We start from the raw sequence: 17,930 nt of genomic DNA, 5'->3' as shown, positions 1-17,930 counted from the left end.
GGTTGTGGTTGTGTTTTGTGTTTCAGTGGTTGTGTTTCAGTGGTTGTGTTTCAGTGGTTGTGTTTCAGTGGTTGTGGTTGTGTTTCAGTGGTTGTGCTTCTGTGGTTGTGTTTCAGTGGTTGTGGTTGTGTTTCAGTGGTTGTGTTTCAGTGGTTGTGTTTCATTGGTTGTGGTTGTGTTTCAGTGGTTGTGTTTCAGTGGTTGTGTTTCAGTGGTTGTGGTTGTGTTTCAGTGGTTGTGTTTCAGTGGTTGTGTTTCATTGGTTGTGGTTGTGTTTCAGTGGTTGTGGTTGTGCTTCTGTGGGTGTGGTTGTGCTTCTGTGGGTGTGGTTGTGTTTCAGTGGTTGTGGTTGTGTTTCAGTGGTTGTGTTTCAGTGGTTGTGGTTGTGTTTCAGTGGTTGTGTTTCAGTAGTTGTGGTTGTGTTTCAGTGGTTGTGCTTCTGTGGTTGTGGTTGTGTTTCAGTGGTTGTGTGTCAGTGGTTGTGTTTTAGTGGTTGTGGTTTTGTTTCAGTGGTTGTGGTCGTGTTTCAGTGGTTGTGGTCGTGTTTCAGTGGTTGTGGTTGTGTTTCAGTGGTTGTGTTTCAGTGGTTGTGGTTGTGTTTCAGTGGTTGTGGTTGTGTTTCAGTGGTAGTGGTTGTGGTTGTGTTTCAGTGGTTGTGGTTGCTTCAGTGGTTGTGTTTCAGTGGTTGTGGTTGTGTTTCAGTGGTTGTGGTTGTGTTTCAGTGGCAGTGGTTGTGTTTCAGTGGTTGTGTTTCAGTGGTTGTGGTTGTGTTTCAGTGGTTGTGGTTGTGTTTCAGTGGTAGTGGTTGTGTTTCAGTGGTTGTGCTTCTGTGGTTGTGTTACAGTGGTTGTGGTTGTGTTTCAGTGGTTGTGGTTGTGTTTCAGTGGTTGTGGTTGTGCTTCTGTGGGTGTGGTTGTACTTCTGTGGGTGTGGTTGTGTTTCAGTGGTTGTGGTTGTGTTTCAGTGGTTGTGTTTCAGTGGTTGTGGTTGTGTTTCTGTGGTTGTGTTTCAGTGGTTGTGTTTCAGTAGTTGTGGTTGTGTTTCAGTGGTTGTGGTGTTTCAGTGGTTGTGTTTCAGTGGTTGTGTTTCATTGGTTGTGGTTGTGTTTCAGTGGTTGTGTTTCAGTGGTTGTGTTTCAGTGGTTGTGGTTGTGTTTCAGTGGTTGTGTTTCAGTGGTTGTGTTTCATTGGTTGTGGTTGTGTTTCAGTGGTTGTGGTTGTGCTTCTGTGGGTGTGGTTGTGCTTCTGTGGGTGTGGTTGTGTTTCAGTGGTTGTGGTTGTGTTTCAGTGGTTGTGTTTCAGTGGTTGTGGTTGTGTTTCAGTGGTTGTGTTTCAGTGGTTGTGGTTGTGTTTCAGTGGTTGTGCTTCTGTGGTTGTGTTTCAGTGGTTGTGGTTGTGTTTCAGTGGTTGTGTTTCAGTGGTTGTGTTTCATTGGTTGTGGTTGTGTTTCAGTGGTTGTGTTTCAGTGGTTGTGTTTCAGTGGTTGTGGTTGTGTTTCAGTGGTTGTGTTTCAGTGGTTGTGTTTCATTGGTTGTGGTTGTGTTTCAGTGGTTGTGGTTGTGCTTCTGTGGGTGTGGTTGTGCTTCTGTGGGTGTGGTTGTGTTTCAGTGGTTGTGGTTGTGTTTCAGTGGTTGTGTTTCAGTGGTTGTGGTTGTGTTTCAGTGGTTGTGTTTCAGTAGTTGTGGTTGTGTTTCAGTGGTTGTGCTTCTGTGGTTGTGGTTGTGTGTCAGTGGTTGTGTTTTAGTGGTTGTGGTTTTGTTTCAGTGGTTGTGGTCGTGTTTCAGTGGTTGTGGTCGTGTTTCAGTGGTTGTGGTTGTGTTTCAGTGGTTGTGTTTCAGTGGTTGTGGTTGTGTTTCAGTGGTTGTGGTTGTGTTTCAGTGGTAGTGGTTGTGGTTGTGTTTCAGTGGTTGTGGTTGCTTCAGTGGTTGTGTTTCAGTGGTTGTGGTTGTGTTTCAGTGGTTGTGGTTGTGTTTCAGTGGCAGTGGTTGTGGTTGTGTTTCAGTGGTTGTGTTTCAGTGGTTGTGGTTGTGTTTCAGTGGTTGTGGTTGTGTTTCAGTGGTAGTGGTTGTGTTTCAGTGGTTGTGCTTCTGTGGTTGTGTTACAGTGGTTGTGGTTGTGTTTCAGTGGTTGTGGTTGTGTTTCAGTGGTTGTGTTTCAGTGGTTGTGGTTGTGTTTCTGTGGTTGTGTTTCAGTGGTTGTGTTTCAGTAGTTGTGGTTGTGTTTCAGTGGTTGTGCTTCTGTGGTTGTGGTTGTGTGTCAGTGGTTGTGTTTCAGTGGTTGTGGTTTTGTTTCAGTGGTTGTGTTTCTGTGGTTGTGCTTCAGTGGTTGTGTTTCAGTGGTTGTGTTTCTGTGGTTGTGCTTCAGTGGTTGTGGTTGTGTTTCAGTGGTTGTGGTTGTGTTTCAGTGGTAGTGGTTGTGGTTGTGTTTCAGTGGTTGGTTTTTTTCAGTGGTTGTGGTTGTGTTTTGTGTTTCAGTGGTTGTGGTGTTTCAGTGGTTGTGTTTCAGTGGTTGTGTTTCAGTGGTTGTGTTTCAGTGGTTGTGGTTGTGTTTCAGTGGTTGTGTTTCAGTGGTTGTGTTTCAGTGGTTGTGGTTGTGTTTCAGTGGTTGTGTTTCAGTGGTTGTGTTTCATTGGTTGTGGTTGTGTTTCAGTGGTTGTGTTTCATTGGTTGTGGTTGTGTTTCAGTGGTTGTGTTTCAGTGGTTGTGCTTCAGTGGTTGTTGTTGTGTTTCAGTGGTTGTGGTTGTGCTTCAGTGGTTGTTGTTGTGTTTCAGTTGTTTTTGTTGTGTTTCAGTGGTTGTGGTTGTGTTTCAGTGGTTGTGTTTCAGTGGTTGTGGTTTTGTTTCAGTGGTTGTGGTTGTGTTTCAGTGGTTGTGGTTGTGTTTCAGTGGTTGTGGTTGTGTTTCAGTGGTTGTGTTTCAGTGGTTGTGTTTCAGTGGTCGTGTTTCAGTGGTAGTGGTTGTGTTTTGTGTTTCAGTGGTTGTGTTTCAGTGGTTGTGGTTGTGTTTCAGTGGTTGTGCTTCTGTGGTTGTGTTTCAGTGGTTGTGGTTGTGTTTCAGTGGTTGTGGTTGTGCTTCTGTGGGTGTGGTTGTGCTTCTGTGGGTGTGGTTGTGTTTCAGTGGTTGTGGTTGTGTTTCAGTGGTTGTGTTTCAGTGGTTGTGGTTGTGTTTCTGTGGTTGTGTTTCAGTGGTTGTGTTTCAGTAGTTGTGGTTGTGTTTCAGTGGTTGTGCTTCTGTGGTTGTGGTTGTGTGTCAGTGGTTGTGTTTCAGTGGTTGTGTTTTGTGTTTCTGTGGTTGTGTTTTAGTGGTTGTGGTTTTGTTTCAGTGGTTGTGTTTCTGTGGTTGTGCTTCAGTGGTTGTGGTTGTGTTTCAGTGGTTGTGGTTGTGTTTCAGTGGTTGTGGTTGTGTTTCAGTGGTTGTGGTTGTGTTTCAGTGGTTGTGGTTGTGTTTCAGTGGTAGTGGTTGTAGTTGTGTTTCAGTGGTTGTGTTTCAGTGGTTGTGGTCGTGTTTCAGTGGTTGGTTTTTTTTCAGTGGTTGTGGTTGTGTTTTGTGTTTCAGTGGTTGTGTTTCAGTGGTTGTGTTTCAGTGGTTGTGCTTCTGTGGTTGTGTTTCAGTGGTTGTGGTTGTGTTTCAGTGGTTGTGTTTCAGTGGTTGTGTTTCATTGGTTGTGGTTGTGTTTCAGTGGTTGTGGTTGTGCTTCTGTGGGTGTGGTTGTGCTTCTGTGGGTGTGGTTGTGTTTCAGTGGTTGTGGTTGTGTTTCAGTGGTTGTGTTTCAGTGGTTGTGGTTGTGTTTCAGTGGTTGTGTTTCAGTAGTTGTGGTTGTGTTTCAGTGGTTGTGCTTCTGTGGTTGTGGTTGTGTTTCAGTGGTTGTGGTCGTGTTTCAGTGGTTGTGGTCGTGTTTCAGTGGTTGTGGTTGTGTTTCAGTGGTTGTGGTTGTGTTTCAGTGGTAGTGGTTGTGGTTGTGTTTCAGTGGTTGTGGTTGCTTCAGTGGTTGTGTTTCAGTGGTTGTGGTTGTGTTTCAGTGGTTGTGGTTGTGTTTCAGTGGCAGTGGTTTTGGTTGTGTTTCAGTGGTTGTGTTTCAGTGGTTGTGGTTGTGTTTCAGTGGTTGTGGTTGTGTTTCAGTGGTTGTGTTTCAGTGGTTGTGGTTTTGTTTCAGTGGTTGTGGTTGTGTTTCAGTGGTTGTGGTTGTGTTTCAGTGGTTGTGGTTGTGTTTCAGTGGTTGTGTTTCAGTGGTTGTGTTTCAGTGGTCGTGTTTCAGTGGTAGTGGTTGTGTTTTGTGTTTCAGTGGTTGTGTTTCAGTGGTTGTGGTTGTGTTTCAGTGGTTGTGCTTCTGTGGTTGTGTTTCAGTGGTTGTGGTTGTGTTTCAGTGGTTGTGGTTGTGCTTCTGTGGGTGTGGTTGTGCTTCTGTGGGTGTGGTTGTGTTTCAGTGGTTGTGGTTGTGTTTCAGTGGTTGTGTTTCAGTGGTTGTGGTTGTGTTTCTGTGGTTGTGTTTCAGTGGTTGTGTTTCAGTAGTTGTGGTTGTGTTTCAGTGGTTGTGCTTCTGTGGTTGTGGTTGTGTTTCAGTGGTTGTGGTTGTGTTTCAGTGGTTGTGGTTGTGCTTCTGTGGGTGTGGTTGTGTTTCAGTGGTTGTGGTTGTGTTTCAGTGGTTGTGTTTCAGTGGTTGTGGTTGTGTTTCTGTGGTTGTGTTTCAGTGGTTGTGTTTCAGTAGTTGTGGTTGTGTTTCAGTGGTTGTGCTTCTGTGGTTGTGGTTGTGTGTCAGTGGTTGTGTTTCAGTGGTTGTGTTTTGTGTTTCTGTGGTTGTGTTTTAGTGGTTGTGGTTTTGTTTCAGTGGTTGTGTTTCTGTGGTTGTGCTTCAGTGGTTGTGGTTGTGTTTCAGTGGTTGTGGTTGTGTTTCAGTGGTAGTGGTTGTGGTTGTGTTTCAGTGGTTGTGGTTGCTTCAGTGGTTGTGCTTCTGTGGTTGTGGTTGTGTTTCAGTGGTTGTGGTTGTGCTTCTGTGGGTGTGGTTGTGTTTCAGTGGTTGTGGTTGTGTTTCAGTGGTTGTGTTTCAGTGGTTGTGGTTGTGTTTCAGTGGTTGTGTTTCAGTGGTTGTGGTTGTGTTTCTGTGGTTGTGTTTCAGTGGTTGTGTTTCAGTAGTTGTGGTTGTGTTTCAGTGGTTGTGCTTCTGTGGTTGTGGTTGTGTTTCAGTGGTTGTGTGTCAGTGGTTGTGTTTCAGTGGTTGTGTTTTGTGTTTCAGTGGTTGTGGTTGTGTTTTAGTGGTTGTGGTTTTGTTTCAGTGGTTGTGTTTCAGTGGTTGTGGTTGTGTTTCAGTGGTTGTGGTTGTGTTTCAGTGGTTGTGCTTCTGTGGTTGTGGTTGTGTGTCAGTGGTTGTGTTTCAGTGGTTGTGTTTTGTGTTTCAGTGGTTGTGGTTGTGTTTTAGTGGTTGTGGTTTTGTTTCAGTGGTTGTGTTTCAGTGGTTGTGGTTGTGTTTCAGTGGTTGTGGTTGTGTTTCAGTGGTAGTGGTTGTGGTTGTGTTTCAGTGGTTGTGGTTGCTTCAGTGGTTGTGGTCGTGTTTCAGTGGTTGGTTTTTTTCAGTGGTTGTGGTTGTGTTTTGTGTTTCAGTGGTTGTGGTGTTTCAGTGGTTGTGTTTCAGTGGTTGTGTTTCAGTGGTTGTGGTTGTGCTTCAGTGGTTGTGTTTCAGTGGTTGTGGTTGTGTGTCAGTGGTTGTGTTTCAGTGGTTGTGTTTTGTGTTTCAGTGGTTGTGTTTCAGTGGTTGTGGTTGTGTTTTAGTGGTTGTGGTTTATTTTCAGTGGTTGTGTTTCAGTGGTTGTGCTTCAGTGGTTGTGGTTGTGTTTTGTGTTTCAGTGGTTGTGGTTGTGTTTTAGTGGTTGTGGTTGTGCTTCAGTGGTTGTGGTTGTGCTTCAGTGTTTTTTGTTGTGTTTCAGTGGTTGTGTTTCAGTGGTTGTGGTTGTGTTTCTGTGGTTGTGTTTCAGTGGTTGTGTTTCAGTGGTTGTGGTTGTGTTTCAGTGGTTGTGGTTGTGTTTCAGTGGTTGTGGTTGTGTTTCAGTGGTTGTGTTTCAGTGGTTGTGGTTGTGTTTCAGTGGTTGTGGTTGTGTTTCAGTGGTTGTGGTTGTGTTTCTGTGGTTGTGTTTTTGTGGTTGTTTCAGTGGTTGTGGTTTTTTTTCAGTGGTTGTGTTTCAGTGGTTGTGGTTGTGTTTCAGTGGTTGTGGTTGTGCTTCAGTGGTTGTGGTTGTGTGTTGTGTTTCAGTGGTTGTGGTTGTGTTTCAGTGGTTGTGGTTGTGTTTCAGTGGTTGTGGTTGTGTTTCAGTGGTTGTGGTTGTGTTTCAGTGGTTGTGGTGTTTCAGTGGTTGTGGTTGTGTTTCAGTGGTTGTGTTTCAGTGGTTGTGGTTGTGTTTCAGTGGTTGTGTTTCAGTTGTTGTGGTTGTGTTTCAGTGGTTGTGGTGTTTCAGTGGTTGTGGTTGTGTTTCAGTGGTTGTGGTTGTGTTTCAGTGGTTGTGTTTCAGTGGTTGTGGTTGTGTTTCAGTGGTTGTGGTGTTTCAGTGGTTGTGGTTGTGTTTCAGTGGTTGTGTTTCAGTGGTTGTGGTTGTGTTTCAGTGGTTGTGGTTGTGTTTCAGTGGTTGTGTTTCAGTGGTTGTGTTTCAGTGGTTGTGGTTGTGTTTCAGTGGTTGTGTTTCAGTGGTTGTGTTTCAGTGGTTGTGGTTGTGTTTCAGTGGTTGTGTTTCAGTGGTTGTGGTTGTGTTTCAGGGTTACTCGTGGCTGAGAGAGCGTCTTTGCAGTGACGAGGGGAAGAAGCAGCTCAGTAAGATCAGAGAGCTCCACCAAGTGGCCGAGCGCTTGAACTGCACCGCCGCGCAGCTCGCCATCGGTGAATACTTTACATCTCTTAGTCTGTCCGCTTTGTACATGTATATATTTATACTTGTTTGTACTCTTATATATGTATACTTGTGGACTCATATATATTTATACTTGTGTACTCATATATATTTATACTTGTGCACTCATATATATTTATACTTGTGTACTCTTATAAATGTATACTTGTGTACTCATATATATTTATACTTGTGTACTCTTATAAATGTATACTTGCGGACTCATATATTTATACTTGTGTACTCTTATAAATGTATACTTGTGTACTCTTATATATTTATACTTGTGTACTCTTATATATTTATACTTGTGTATTTCAGCCTGGTGCCTGCGCAGTGAGGGCGTGTCCTCGGTTCTTTTGGGCGTCTCCAACACTGAACAGCTGCAGGAGAATCTGGGTGCAGTTAAGGTCAGACTCCTCCCCCTTTTCTCCAGACCCCTCCCCTGTCTCTTCAGAATCCTCCCTCTTCTCTTAAAACTCCTCCCTCTCCCCCAGACTCCTCCCCCTTCCTTCGAGACCCTTCCTGCTTCTCACAGGTTCTTTGTCCTCGCTCCAGATGACTCTTTGTTCTTGTCCTCCACAGGTTCTTTGTCCTCGCTCCAGATGACTCTTTGTTCTTGTCCTCCAGGTTCTTTGTCCTCGCTCCAGATGTCTCTTTGTTCTTGTCCTCCAGGTTCTTTGTCCTCGCTCCAGATGACTCTTTGTTCTTGTCCTCCAGGTTCTTTGTCCTCGCTCCAGATGACTCTTTGTTCTTGTCCTCCAGGTTCTTTGTCCTCGCTCCAGATGACTCTTTGTTCTTGTCCTCCAGGTTCTTTGTCCTCGCTCCAGATGAATCTTTGTTCTTGTCCTCTGCAGGTTCTTTGTCCTCGCTCCAGATGAATCTTTGTTCTTGTCCTCTGCAGGTTCTTTGTCCTCGCTCCAGATGACTCTTTGTTCTTGTCCTCCAGGTTCTTTGTCCTCGCTCCAGATGTCTCTTTGTTCTTGTCCTCCAGGTTCTTTGTCCTCGCTCCAGATGACTCTTTGTTCTTGTCCTCCAGGTTCTTTGTCCTCGCTCCAGATGTCTCTTTGTACTTGTCCTCCACAGGTTCTTTGTCCTCGCTCCAGATGACTCTTAGTTCTTGTCCTCTGCAGGTTCTTTCTCGTCTGGATGTGTCGGTTGTGTCAGAAATGGACGCTCTCCTCGGAAACAAACCTCAGACCAACAGAAAGACTGACATCTAAGTCTGATAATAATAATGACAGTCATTTATTAATGTATTTATTATTCATGTTTTATGCAACACATTATGGAAAATAAAGCTTTATAACTCAAAGTGTGTGAGCTTTACATTTCTCCAGAACTAAACCAGGTCAATTCCTTTATTTTTGAATGTATCTGTAGACTGATGTTTGCCTGTCGACTTTATTGGGATGAGAGCGGAGAGTGACATGCAGCAAACGTTCGAGTGCCAGATCTGACCTCACGACGCAGCCTGCCACAGGCATATGTGCTCTCCACTCCACCACCAGTGGCAGGAGTAAGTTATTATTGAATACATTATTGGTGTTGAATTGACTTGATAGAAATGATTTAGTTGACGAGGCAGTGACAGTAAAAGCTTCTGCCAGAGGCCCCTGGGAGCCCCTGGGAGCCCCTGGGAGACTCTGGGAGTCCCTGGGAGCCCCTGGGAGCTTGAGGGTTCTTCAGTATCTTTGCTGATGTTTTTCCTGGAGCTCCAGTTTGGGGGTCAGTGCCCCAAGTGCTCCGGTCACTATGGAAACCACTGATACCTTCAGGCTCAGGACCTTCTCCAGCTCCTCTTGCACCTGCAGTTATGTGTGGGACGGTCTCAGGGCCCTTGACACAACCGCAACTCAATTTTGTCAATGAGACTCATGTCATAATTGTTATATCGTTGCCGTAGCGATGACCAAAACCTCCCACGTTATTCCAACGGGGAAATCGCCAGAACATGTTTACACTTTAGACTTTTAACGAACTTCTTCTTCTTCTTCTTCTTCTTCTTCGAGAGGCAATATTCATTTTCAAACAGATGCATTTTGGAGTCATTTAGGACCAACTCAAATGTTCAAAATCAGATGTTTTTGATGAATCATTTACAGTAGAACAAGTTCAAGAGAGAAAAGTATTTGAAGATTGATAAAATTTGTGTGTGAGTTTTATTCTCAAAAGAGTTTGTCACAAAACACGATTCACACGGTGAAACAAACAACAATGAATAATAATGGCAACATTTTTCAAAAAGGGCATAAAATGTAGAATTCACATTTTACATAATAATAATATAATTATTAATAATATAATAGACTTTATATACACAATTTACAGTTGGTCAGAATAGTGCAAATAGTTATTGGTTTGAATAATGTTCAGGTTTATTGTTTATAACCCTTAAGAGGGATTTATAATTAAAAGAGTTTGAACAAACTTCATATTTCACTTGAGTTTAAAGTTTTCTTTCTTCACAAAAGTCATGTTTTGTTTGTTCTTTCACACTTTATAAAGACATCGTTAAATCTTTGTGGATAAACTTCTCCTGCAGGTTCAGTCTCTCCACCAGGGGGAGACAGAGCTCTGTTATTCCAATGTATTTCAGGAGCAAAAAGTGAAACCTGCAAAACAGAAAACAAACCAACACAAATGTCACGTGTTTGAAATGAGTCTGTGTTTTGTTAAAAAGTGTGATTTTACTTTATAGTATTTTATTTAGTATTTAGTTTTTCTGAGGTTTTCCACACATTTTGTTTCATGTTTGGTGTTTCCACAGTATTTGATTAGTTGTTTCCTGAGCCGTGTTTATGTCCCTGGGACCGGCTCCAGGGGCCCATGACCCCTGAACAAGGCCAGGGGCCCACGACCCCTGAACAAGCCCAGGGGCCCACGACCCCTGAACAAGCCAAGGGGCCCACGACCCCTGAACAAGGCCAGGGGCCCACGACCCCTGAACAAGCCAAGGGGCCCACGACCCCTGAACAAGCCAAGGGGCCCACGACCCCTGAACAAGGCCAGGGGCCCACGACCCCTGAACAAGCCAAGGGGCCCACGACCCCTGAACAAGCCAAGGGGCCCACGACCCCTGAACAAGCACTACAAGATGAATGAATTAAATATAAATATAAAATGTGTGTTTCCAGTTTAAGAGACTTTATGTGTCATTTTAGATTTATGAAACGCTGCTGCTCCAGCAGACCACACCTACAGGAGCTGATGCACCACAGAGTCAGAGAAAGTCTTCAGGAGTGGCCCTGTCAGGAGCGGCCCTGTCAGGAGCGGCCCTGTCACTCCAAAAGACCTGAGTCTCCTCAGGAGGTGGAGCCGACTCTGGCTCTTCCTGTTCAGTCTGTGTTTTGAGTCCAGTTTGTGGTCCTGCAGGGGGCGCAGGCTGCTACACACTTTCAGACCTGCAGGGGGCGCAGGCTGCTACACACTTTCAGACCTGCAGGGGGCGCAGGCTGTTACACACTTTCAGTCCTGCAGGGGGCGCAGGCTGTTACACACTTTCAGACCTGCAGGGGGCGCAGGCTGCTACACACTTTCAGTCCTGCAGGGGGCGCAGGCTGCTACACACTTTCAGTCCTGCAGGGGGCGCAGGCTGTTACACACTTTCAGTCCTGCAGGGGGCGCAGGCTGCTACACACTCTCAGTCCTGCAGGGGGCGCAGGCTGTTACACACTTTCAGACCTGCAGGGGGCGCAGGCTGCTACACACTTTCAGTCCTGCAGGGGGCGCAGGCTGCTACACACTTTCAGACCTGCAGGGGGCGCAGGCTGTTACACACTCTCAGTCCTGCAGGGGGCGCAGGCTGTTACACACTCTCAGACCTGCAGGGGGCGCAGGCTGTTACACACTCTCAGACCTGCAGGGGGCGCAGGCTGCTACACACTTTCAGACCTGCAGGGGGCGCAGGCTGTTACACACTCTCAGACCTGCAGGGGGCGCAGGCTGTTACACACTTTCAGTCCTGCAGGGGGCGCAGGCTGTTACACACTTTCAGACCTGCAGGGGGCGCAGGCTGCTACACACTTTCAGATGTTCTGTCCTTGACGACAGGTGAGTCATCAGCAGCGGACGCTCTGATTGGTCCACAGCTCTTACACTTTGTGTGGAAAGTCCCCAGAGTGTTGGTCACATGATCTTCTGGTTTGACTCGTTAGAGAGAGAAAAGTGTGACGTCATCCATGGGTCTGTTATTGTAGTTCCTGAACTGTCCACCAGGGGCGCCTCAGTGTGAGCGTGTTTGAGGAGATAAAGTGATTCTTGACTTTTGTCACAGTCAAAGTCACAGTTTAGTCTGAATAATGATGGACAGATCAGACCATGTGACACAAACACTTTCACAAACACACAATCTTCACACGAAACAAAACTATATCAGTATTTCACATTCTCACACAAACTAAACAACTTTATTCACTTTCATTGTTATATTTTACAGTTCATGGTTATTATTGTGTTGAATGTTTCTCCAGTAAAACTCAGAAACTACAGCAAATACAGGTTATTTAATGTATTATTTATTAATTTCATCTGATCTTTATTAATGACACAAGAGCATGAGAAGAAAGAGAAAGAGAAAGAATTATGAAACTTGCTGAGCCGGATTAAAGTGAAGCTGCTCCTGCAGCTCAGATCAGCCTGTTTTACACTCGAGTTTGAACAAAGTACAACATGAGATGAGTCTTTATTGTAGGACAATGTGTCCTCCACATGTGACGTGTCCTTCAGGGACACTGGGACGTCTCCTCAGGAGCCTGACCCACATCTTTGTGCTTGACTTGGTCAGGACTAAAGTAACTGGAGGGTTTTAAAAAAGGAATTAAAGCCGCAAGCGGCATCCATCGGCCCTCGGGCCGCCGGGCTTCGTGCTCCGCTCTGCACTTTTCACTGTTTTATCTAAACATGAAAGAGACGGCGACACATTGGACACGGCCAATGTTCATGTATGTGTAAGTGTGCATGTTCTCTGTGTGTTCATGTATGTGTAAGTGTGCATGTTCTCTGTGTGTTCATGTATGTGTAAGTGTGCATGTTCTCTGTGTGTGTTCATGTATGTGTAAGTGTGCATGTTCTCTGTGTGTGTTCATGTATGTGTAAGTGTGCATGTTCTCTGTGTGTTCATGTATGTGTAAGTGTGCATGTTCTCTGTGTGTGTTCATGTATGTGTAAGTGTGCATGTTCTCTGTGTGTTCATGTATGTGTAAGTGTGCATGTTCTCTGTGTGTTCATGTATGTGTAAGTGTGCATGTTCTCTGTGTGTGTTCATGTATGTGTAAGTGTGCATGTTCTCTGTGTGTTCATGTATGTGTAAGTGTGCATGTTCTCTGTGTGTTCATGTATGTGTAAGTGTGCATGTTCTCTGTGTGTGTTCATGTATGTGTAAGTGTGCATGTTCTCTGTGTGTTCATGTATGTGTAAGTGTGCATGTTCTCTGTGTGTTCATGTATGTGTAAGTGTGCATGTTCTCTGTGTGTTCATGTATGTGTAAGTGTGCATGTTCTCTGTGTGTTCATGTATGTGTAAGTGTGCATGTTCTCTGTGTGTGTTCATGTATGTGTAAGTGTGCATGTTCTCTGTGTGTTCATGTATGTGTAAGTGTGCATGTTCTCTGTGTGTTCATGTATGTGTAAGTGTGCATGTTCTCTGTGTGTTCATGTATGTGTAAGTGTGCATGTTCTCTGTGTGTTCATGTATGTGTAAGTGTGCATGTTCTCTGTGTGTGTTCATGTATGTGTAAGTGTGCATGTTCTCTGTGTGTTCATGTATGTGTAAGTGTGCATGTTCTCTGTGTGTGTTCATGTATGTGTAAGTGTGCATGTTCTCTGTGTGTGTTCATGTATGTGTAAGTGTGCATGTTCTCTGTGTGTTCATGTATGTGTAAGTGTGCATGTTCTCTGTGTGTTCATGTATGTGTAAGTGTGCATGTTCTCTGTGTGTTCATGTATGTGTAAGTGTGCATGTTCTCTGTGTGTTCATGTATGTGTAAGTGTGCATGTTCTCTGTGTGTTCATGTATGTGTAAGTGTGCATGTTCTCTGTGTGTTCATGTATGTGTAAGTGTGCATGTTCTCTGTGTGTTCATGTATGTGTAAGTGTGCATGTTCTCTGTGTGTTCATGTATGTGTAAGTGTGCATGTTCTCTGTGTGTCCATGTATGTGTAAGTGTGCATGTTCTCTGTGTGTGTTCATGTATGTGTAAGTGTGCATGTTCTCTGTGTGTTCATGTATGTGTAAGTGTGCATGTTCTCTGTGTGTTCATGTATGTGTAAGTGTGCATGTTCTCTGTGTGTTCATGTATGTGTAAGTGTGCATGTTCTCTGTGTGTGTTCATGTATGTGTAAGTGTGCATGTTCTCTGTGTGTTTTCATGTATGTGTAAGTGTGCATGTTCTCTGTGTGTGTTCATGTATGTGTAAGTGTGCATGTTCTCTGTGTGTGTTCATGTATGTGTAAGTGTGCATGTTCTCTGTGTGTTCATGTATGTGTAAGTGTGCATGTTCTCTGTGTGTGTTCATGTATGTGTAAGTGTGCATGTTCTCTGTGTGTGTTCATGTATGTGTAAGTGTGCATGTTCTCTGTGTGTGTTCATGTATGTGTAAGTGTGCATGTTCTCTGTGTGTGTTCATGTATGTGTAAGTGTGCATGTTCTCTGTGTGTGTTCATGTATGTGTAAGTGTGCATGTTCTCTGTGTGTTCATGTATGTGTAAGTGTGCATGTTCTCTGTGTGTGTTCATGTATGTGTAAGTGTGCATGTTCTCTGTGTGTTCATGTATGTGTAAGTGTGCATGTTCTCTGTGTGTTCATGTATGTGTAAGTGTGCATGTTCTCTGTGTGTGTTCATGTATGTGTAAGTGTGCATGTTCTCTGTGTGTGTTCATGTATGTGTAAGTGTGCATGTTCTCTGTGTGTTCATGTATGTGTAAGTGTGCATGTTCTCTGTGTGTTCATGTATGTGTAAGTGTGCATGTTCTCTGTGTGTTCATGTATGTGTAAGTGTGCATGTTCTCTGTGTGTTCATGTATGTGTAAGTGTGCATGTTCTCTGTGTGTTCATGTATGTGTAAGTGTGCATGTTCTCTGTGTGTTCATGTATGTGTAAGTGTGCATGTTCTCTGTGTGTTCATGTATGTGTAAGTGTGCATGTTCTCTGTGTGTTCATGTATGTGTAAGTGTGCATGTTCTCTGTGTGTTCATGTATGTGTAAGTGTGCATGTTCTCTGTGTGTTCATGTATGTGTAAGTGTGCATGTTCTCTGTGTGTGTTCATGTATGTGTAAGTGTGCATGTTCTCTGTGTGTGTTCATGTATGTGTAAGTGTGCATGTTCTCTGTGTGTTCATGTATGTGTAAGTGTGCATGTTCTCTGTGTGTTCATGTATGTGTAAGTGTGCATGTTCTCTGTGTGTTCATGTATGTGTAAGTGTGCATGTTCTCTGTGTGTTCATGTATGTGTAAGTGTGCATGTTCTCTGTGTGTGTTCATGTATGTGTAAGTGTGCATGTTCTCTGTGTGTGTTCATGTATGTGTAAGTGTGCATGTTCTCTGTGTGTTCATGTATGTGTAAGTGTGCATGTTCTCTGTGTGTTCATGTATGTGTAAGTGTGCATGTTCTCTGTGTGTGTTCATGTATGTGTAAGTGTGCATGTTCTCTGTGTGTTCATGTATGTGTAAGTGTGCATGTTCTCTGTGTGTTCATGTATGTGTAAGTGTGCATGTTCTCTGTGTGTTCATGTATGTGTAAGTGTGCATGTTCTCTGTGTGTTCATGTATGTGTAAGTGTGCATGTTCTCTGTGTGTTCATGTATGTGTAAGTGTGCATGTTCTCTGTGTGTTCATGTATGTGTAAGTGTGCATGTTCTCTGTGTGTGTTCATGTATGTGTAAGTGTGCATGTTCTCTGTGTGTTCATGTATGTGTAAGTGTGCATGTTCTCTGTGTGTTCATGTATGTGTAAGTGTGCATGTTCTCTGTGTGTGTTCATGTATGTGTAAGTGTGCATGTTCTCTGTGTGTGTTCATGTATGTGTAAGTATGCATGTTCTCTGTGTGTGTTCATGTATGTGTAAGTGTGCATGTTCTCTGTGTGTTCATGTATGTGTAAGTGTGCATGTTCTCTGTGTGTTCATGTATGTGTAAGTGTGCATGTTCTCTGTGTGTTCATGTATGTGTAAGTGTGCATGTTCTCTGTGTGTGTTCATGTATGTGTAAGTGTGCATGTTCTCTGTGTGTGTTCATGTATGTGTAAGTGTGCATGTTCTCTGTGTGTTCATGTATGTGTAAGTGTGCATGTTCTCTGTGTGTTCATGTATGTGTAAGTGTGCATGTTCTCTGTGTGTTCATGTATGTGTAAGTTTGCATGTTCTCTGTGTGTGTTCATGTATGTGTAAGTGTGCATGTTCTCTGTGTGTGTTCATGTATGTGTAAGTGTGCATGTTCTCTGTGTGTGTTCATGTATGTGTAAGTGTGCATGTTCTCTGTGTGTGTTCATGTATGTGTAAGTGTGCATGTTCTCTGTGTGTTCATGTATGTGTAAGTGTGCATGTTCTCTGTGTGTGTTCATGTATGTGTAAGTGTGCATGTTCTCTGTGTGTTCATGTATGTGTAAGTGTGCATGTTCTCTGTGTGTGTTCATGTATGTGTAAGTGTGCATGTTCTCTGTGTGTTCATGTATGTGTAAGTGTGCATGTTCTCTGTGTGTGTTCATGTATGTGTAAGTGTGCATGTTCTTTGTGTGTTCATGTATGTGTAAGTGTGCATGTTCTCTGTGTGTGTTCATGTATGTGTAAGTGTGCATGTTCTCTGTGTGTGTTCATGTATGTGTAAGTGTGCATGTTCTCTTTGTGTTCATGTATGTGTAATTGTGCATGTTCTCTGTGTGTGTTCATGTATGTGTTAGTGTGCATGTTCTCTGTGTGTTCATGTATGTGTAAGTGTGCATGTTCTCTGTGTGTGTTCATGTATGTGTAAGTGTGCATGTTCTCTGTGTGTTCATGTATGTGTAAGTGTGCATGTTCTCTGTGTGTGTTCATGTATGTGTAAGTGTGCATGTTCTTTGTGTGTTCATGTATGTGTAAGTGTGCATGTTCTCTGTGTGTGTTCATGTATGTGTAAGTGTGCATGTTCTCTGTGTGTTCATGTATGTGTAAGTGTGCATGTTCTCTGTGTGTTCATGTATATGTAAGTGTGCATGTTCTCTGTGTGTGTACATGTATGTGTAAGTGTGCATGTTCTCTGTGTGTGTTCATGTATGTGTAAGTGTGCATGTTCTTTGTGTGTTCATGTATGTGTAAGTGTGCATGTTCTCTGTGTGTGTTCATGTATGTGTAAGTGTGCATGTTCTCTGTGTGTGTTCATGTATGTGTAAGTGTGCATGTTCTCTTTGTGTTCATGTATGTGTAAGTGTGCATGTTCTCTGTGTGTGTTCATGTATGTGTAAGTGTGCATGTTCTCTGTGTGTTCATGTATGTGTAAGTGTGCATGTTCTCTGTGTGTGTTCATGTATGTGTAAGTGTGCATGTTCTCTGTGTGTTCATGTATGTGTAAGTGTGCATGTTCTCTGTGTGTGTTCATGTATGTGTAAGTGTGCATGTTCTCTGTGTGTTCATGTATGTGTAAGTGTGCATGTTCTCTGTGTGTGTTCATGTATGTGTAAGTGTGCATGTTCTCTGTGTGTTCATGTATGTGTAAGTGTGCATGTTCTCTGTGTGTGGCAGGGGCGACAGGGCCCCACCTGCACGTTTAGGCCTGACGCTCTGCTGAGGCTCGGGCCTGATAAAGGAAACAGATACTTTTTCATGTCATACTTTTACTTTTACTTGAGTACTTGTCTGTGCCTGTATCTGTTTTTCACACAATTGAGTTGTTGTTCCACCTCTGACTGTTTTTAGTTCAACCACTGACACTTTTCAAATGAGAAATATTCAAGAAGTGAACGAACGAAAGATGAACTGAAAATAAAATACTGATGAAAACATGTGAGAAAGAGACTTCTGCACATGTGACATTCACCAAACACAACAGTGTGTGTGTTGTGTGTTGTGTGTGTGTGTGTGTGTGTCGGTGTGTGTGTGTGTGTGTGTGTTTGTGTCTGTTTGTGTGTGTGTGTCTGTGTGTTGTGTGTGTGTGAGTGTCATCTTCAGCTGTGTTTCTGTTGCGTTCTCCTCGGTAACAGCTGACTCTGACCTCTTCTCTTTTCTGATTGGCTCAGAGCAGTTTCTCAGGGACTTTCCTCAGACCAGTTCAACCAGGACCAGGACCAGGACCAGGACCAGGACCAGGACCAGGACCAGGACCAGGACCAGGACCAGGACCAGGACCAGGACCAGGACCAGGACCATGACCATGACCAGGACCAGGACCAAACAGGAGCAAACAGATTGTGTCTTGTTTATGTTGCAGCACTTAATGACAGTGGCTCAGTGTGAAGCGTTTGCCCTTAAACCTAAAGGTTGATGGTTCAATCCCAGGTCAGACCAGAGCACATGTGTTTGGACCTCACACTCACCTGATATTTCCAGAGCTAAACGAAAGAGAAACAGCTGAATGTTCACACATTCTATTATGTTTCAATTTTAAAAAAAGAACAAAGACAGAAAAGAACACGCGAAATAAAAATATTAGTATCAGAATCAACTAAACAACAAAAGAAACACAATTATGGCCTAATTAAATTAAAATGATCAGAATCAGAAAGGACTTGATTGTTGTCAATGAACAGGATTCAAAAACGAGAAACTTATTTCAGAAATAAAGTGCAACATAAAACAATAAATTATAATATAATAATAGGAGAAAAATACATGAAAAAAGGCATAAATAAAATGTAGAGTTTACAAATAAAATCAAATATAATTGGTCTGAATATATAATCTGAATATATACTCAATTTATAGTGCAATTATTGCAGTTATTGGTTTGAATAATGGTTGAAGTGATGTGTTATTAAGGTGTTATTGTTGTACTAAAGACATCAAGAAAGACTTAAAGATGTTTCTTTGAGGTATAAAATGTACAGAATAATATAAACACTGTAAAGATGAAGAGAGGGTTTGATATTTGTCTGTTTATGT

At 43.3% G+C, this 17,930-nt stretch overlaps 1 protein-coding gene across 1 annotated transcript in view; it reads left to right on the top strand.

The window, feature by feature from the left end:
• The window catches only part of LOC140371587 (voltage-gated potassium channel subunit beta-2-like), a 50,999-nt gene extending 42,909 nt beyond the window's left edge, over positions 1–8,090 (top strand). Inside the window, exons 12-14 of the mRNA XM_072458752.1 lie at positions 6,737–6,857; positions 7,189–7,277; positions 8,001–8,090. Of these exons, the coding sequence (XP_072314853.1) occupies positions 6,737–6,857; positions 7,189–7,277; positions 8,001–8,090 (300 nt within the window). The remainder of the gene's footprint in view (positions 1–6,736; positions 6,858–7,188; positions 7,278–8,000) is intronic.
• Positions 8,091–17,930: the final 9,840 nt, after the last annotated feature.

The sequence above is a fragment of the Eucyclogobius newberryi genome, unplaced genomic scaffold (genome assembly GCF_026437365.1).
Source record: "Eucyclogobius newberryi isolate DKJ021-1_F unplaced genomic scaffold, fEucNew1.0.hap1 SCAF_22, whole genome shotgun sequence".
Lineage (NCBI taxonomy): Eukaryota > Metazoa > Chordata > Actinopteri > Gobiiformes > Gobiidae > Eucyclogobius > Eucyclogobius newberryi.
Note: the sequence above shows the minus strand (reverse complement) of the source record. Positions and strands in the feature narration are given on the sequence as shown.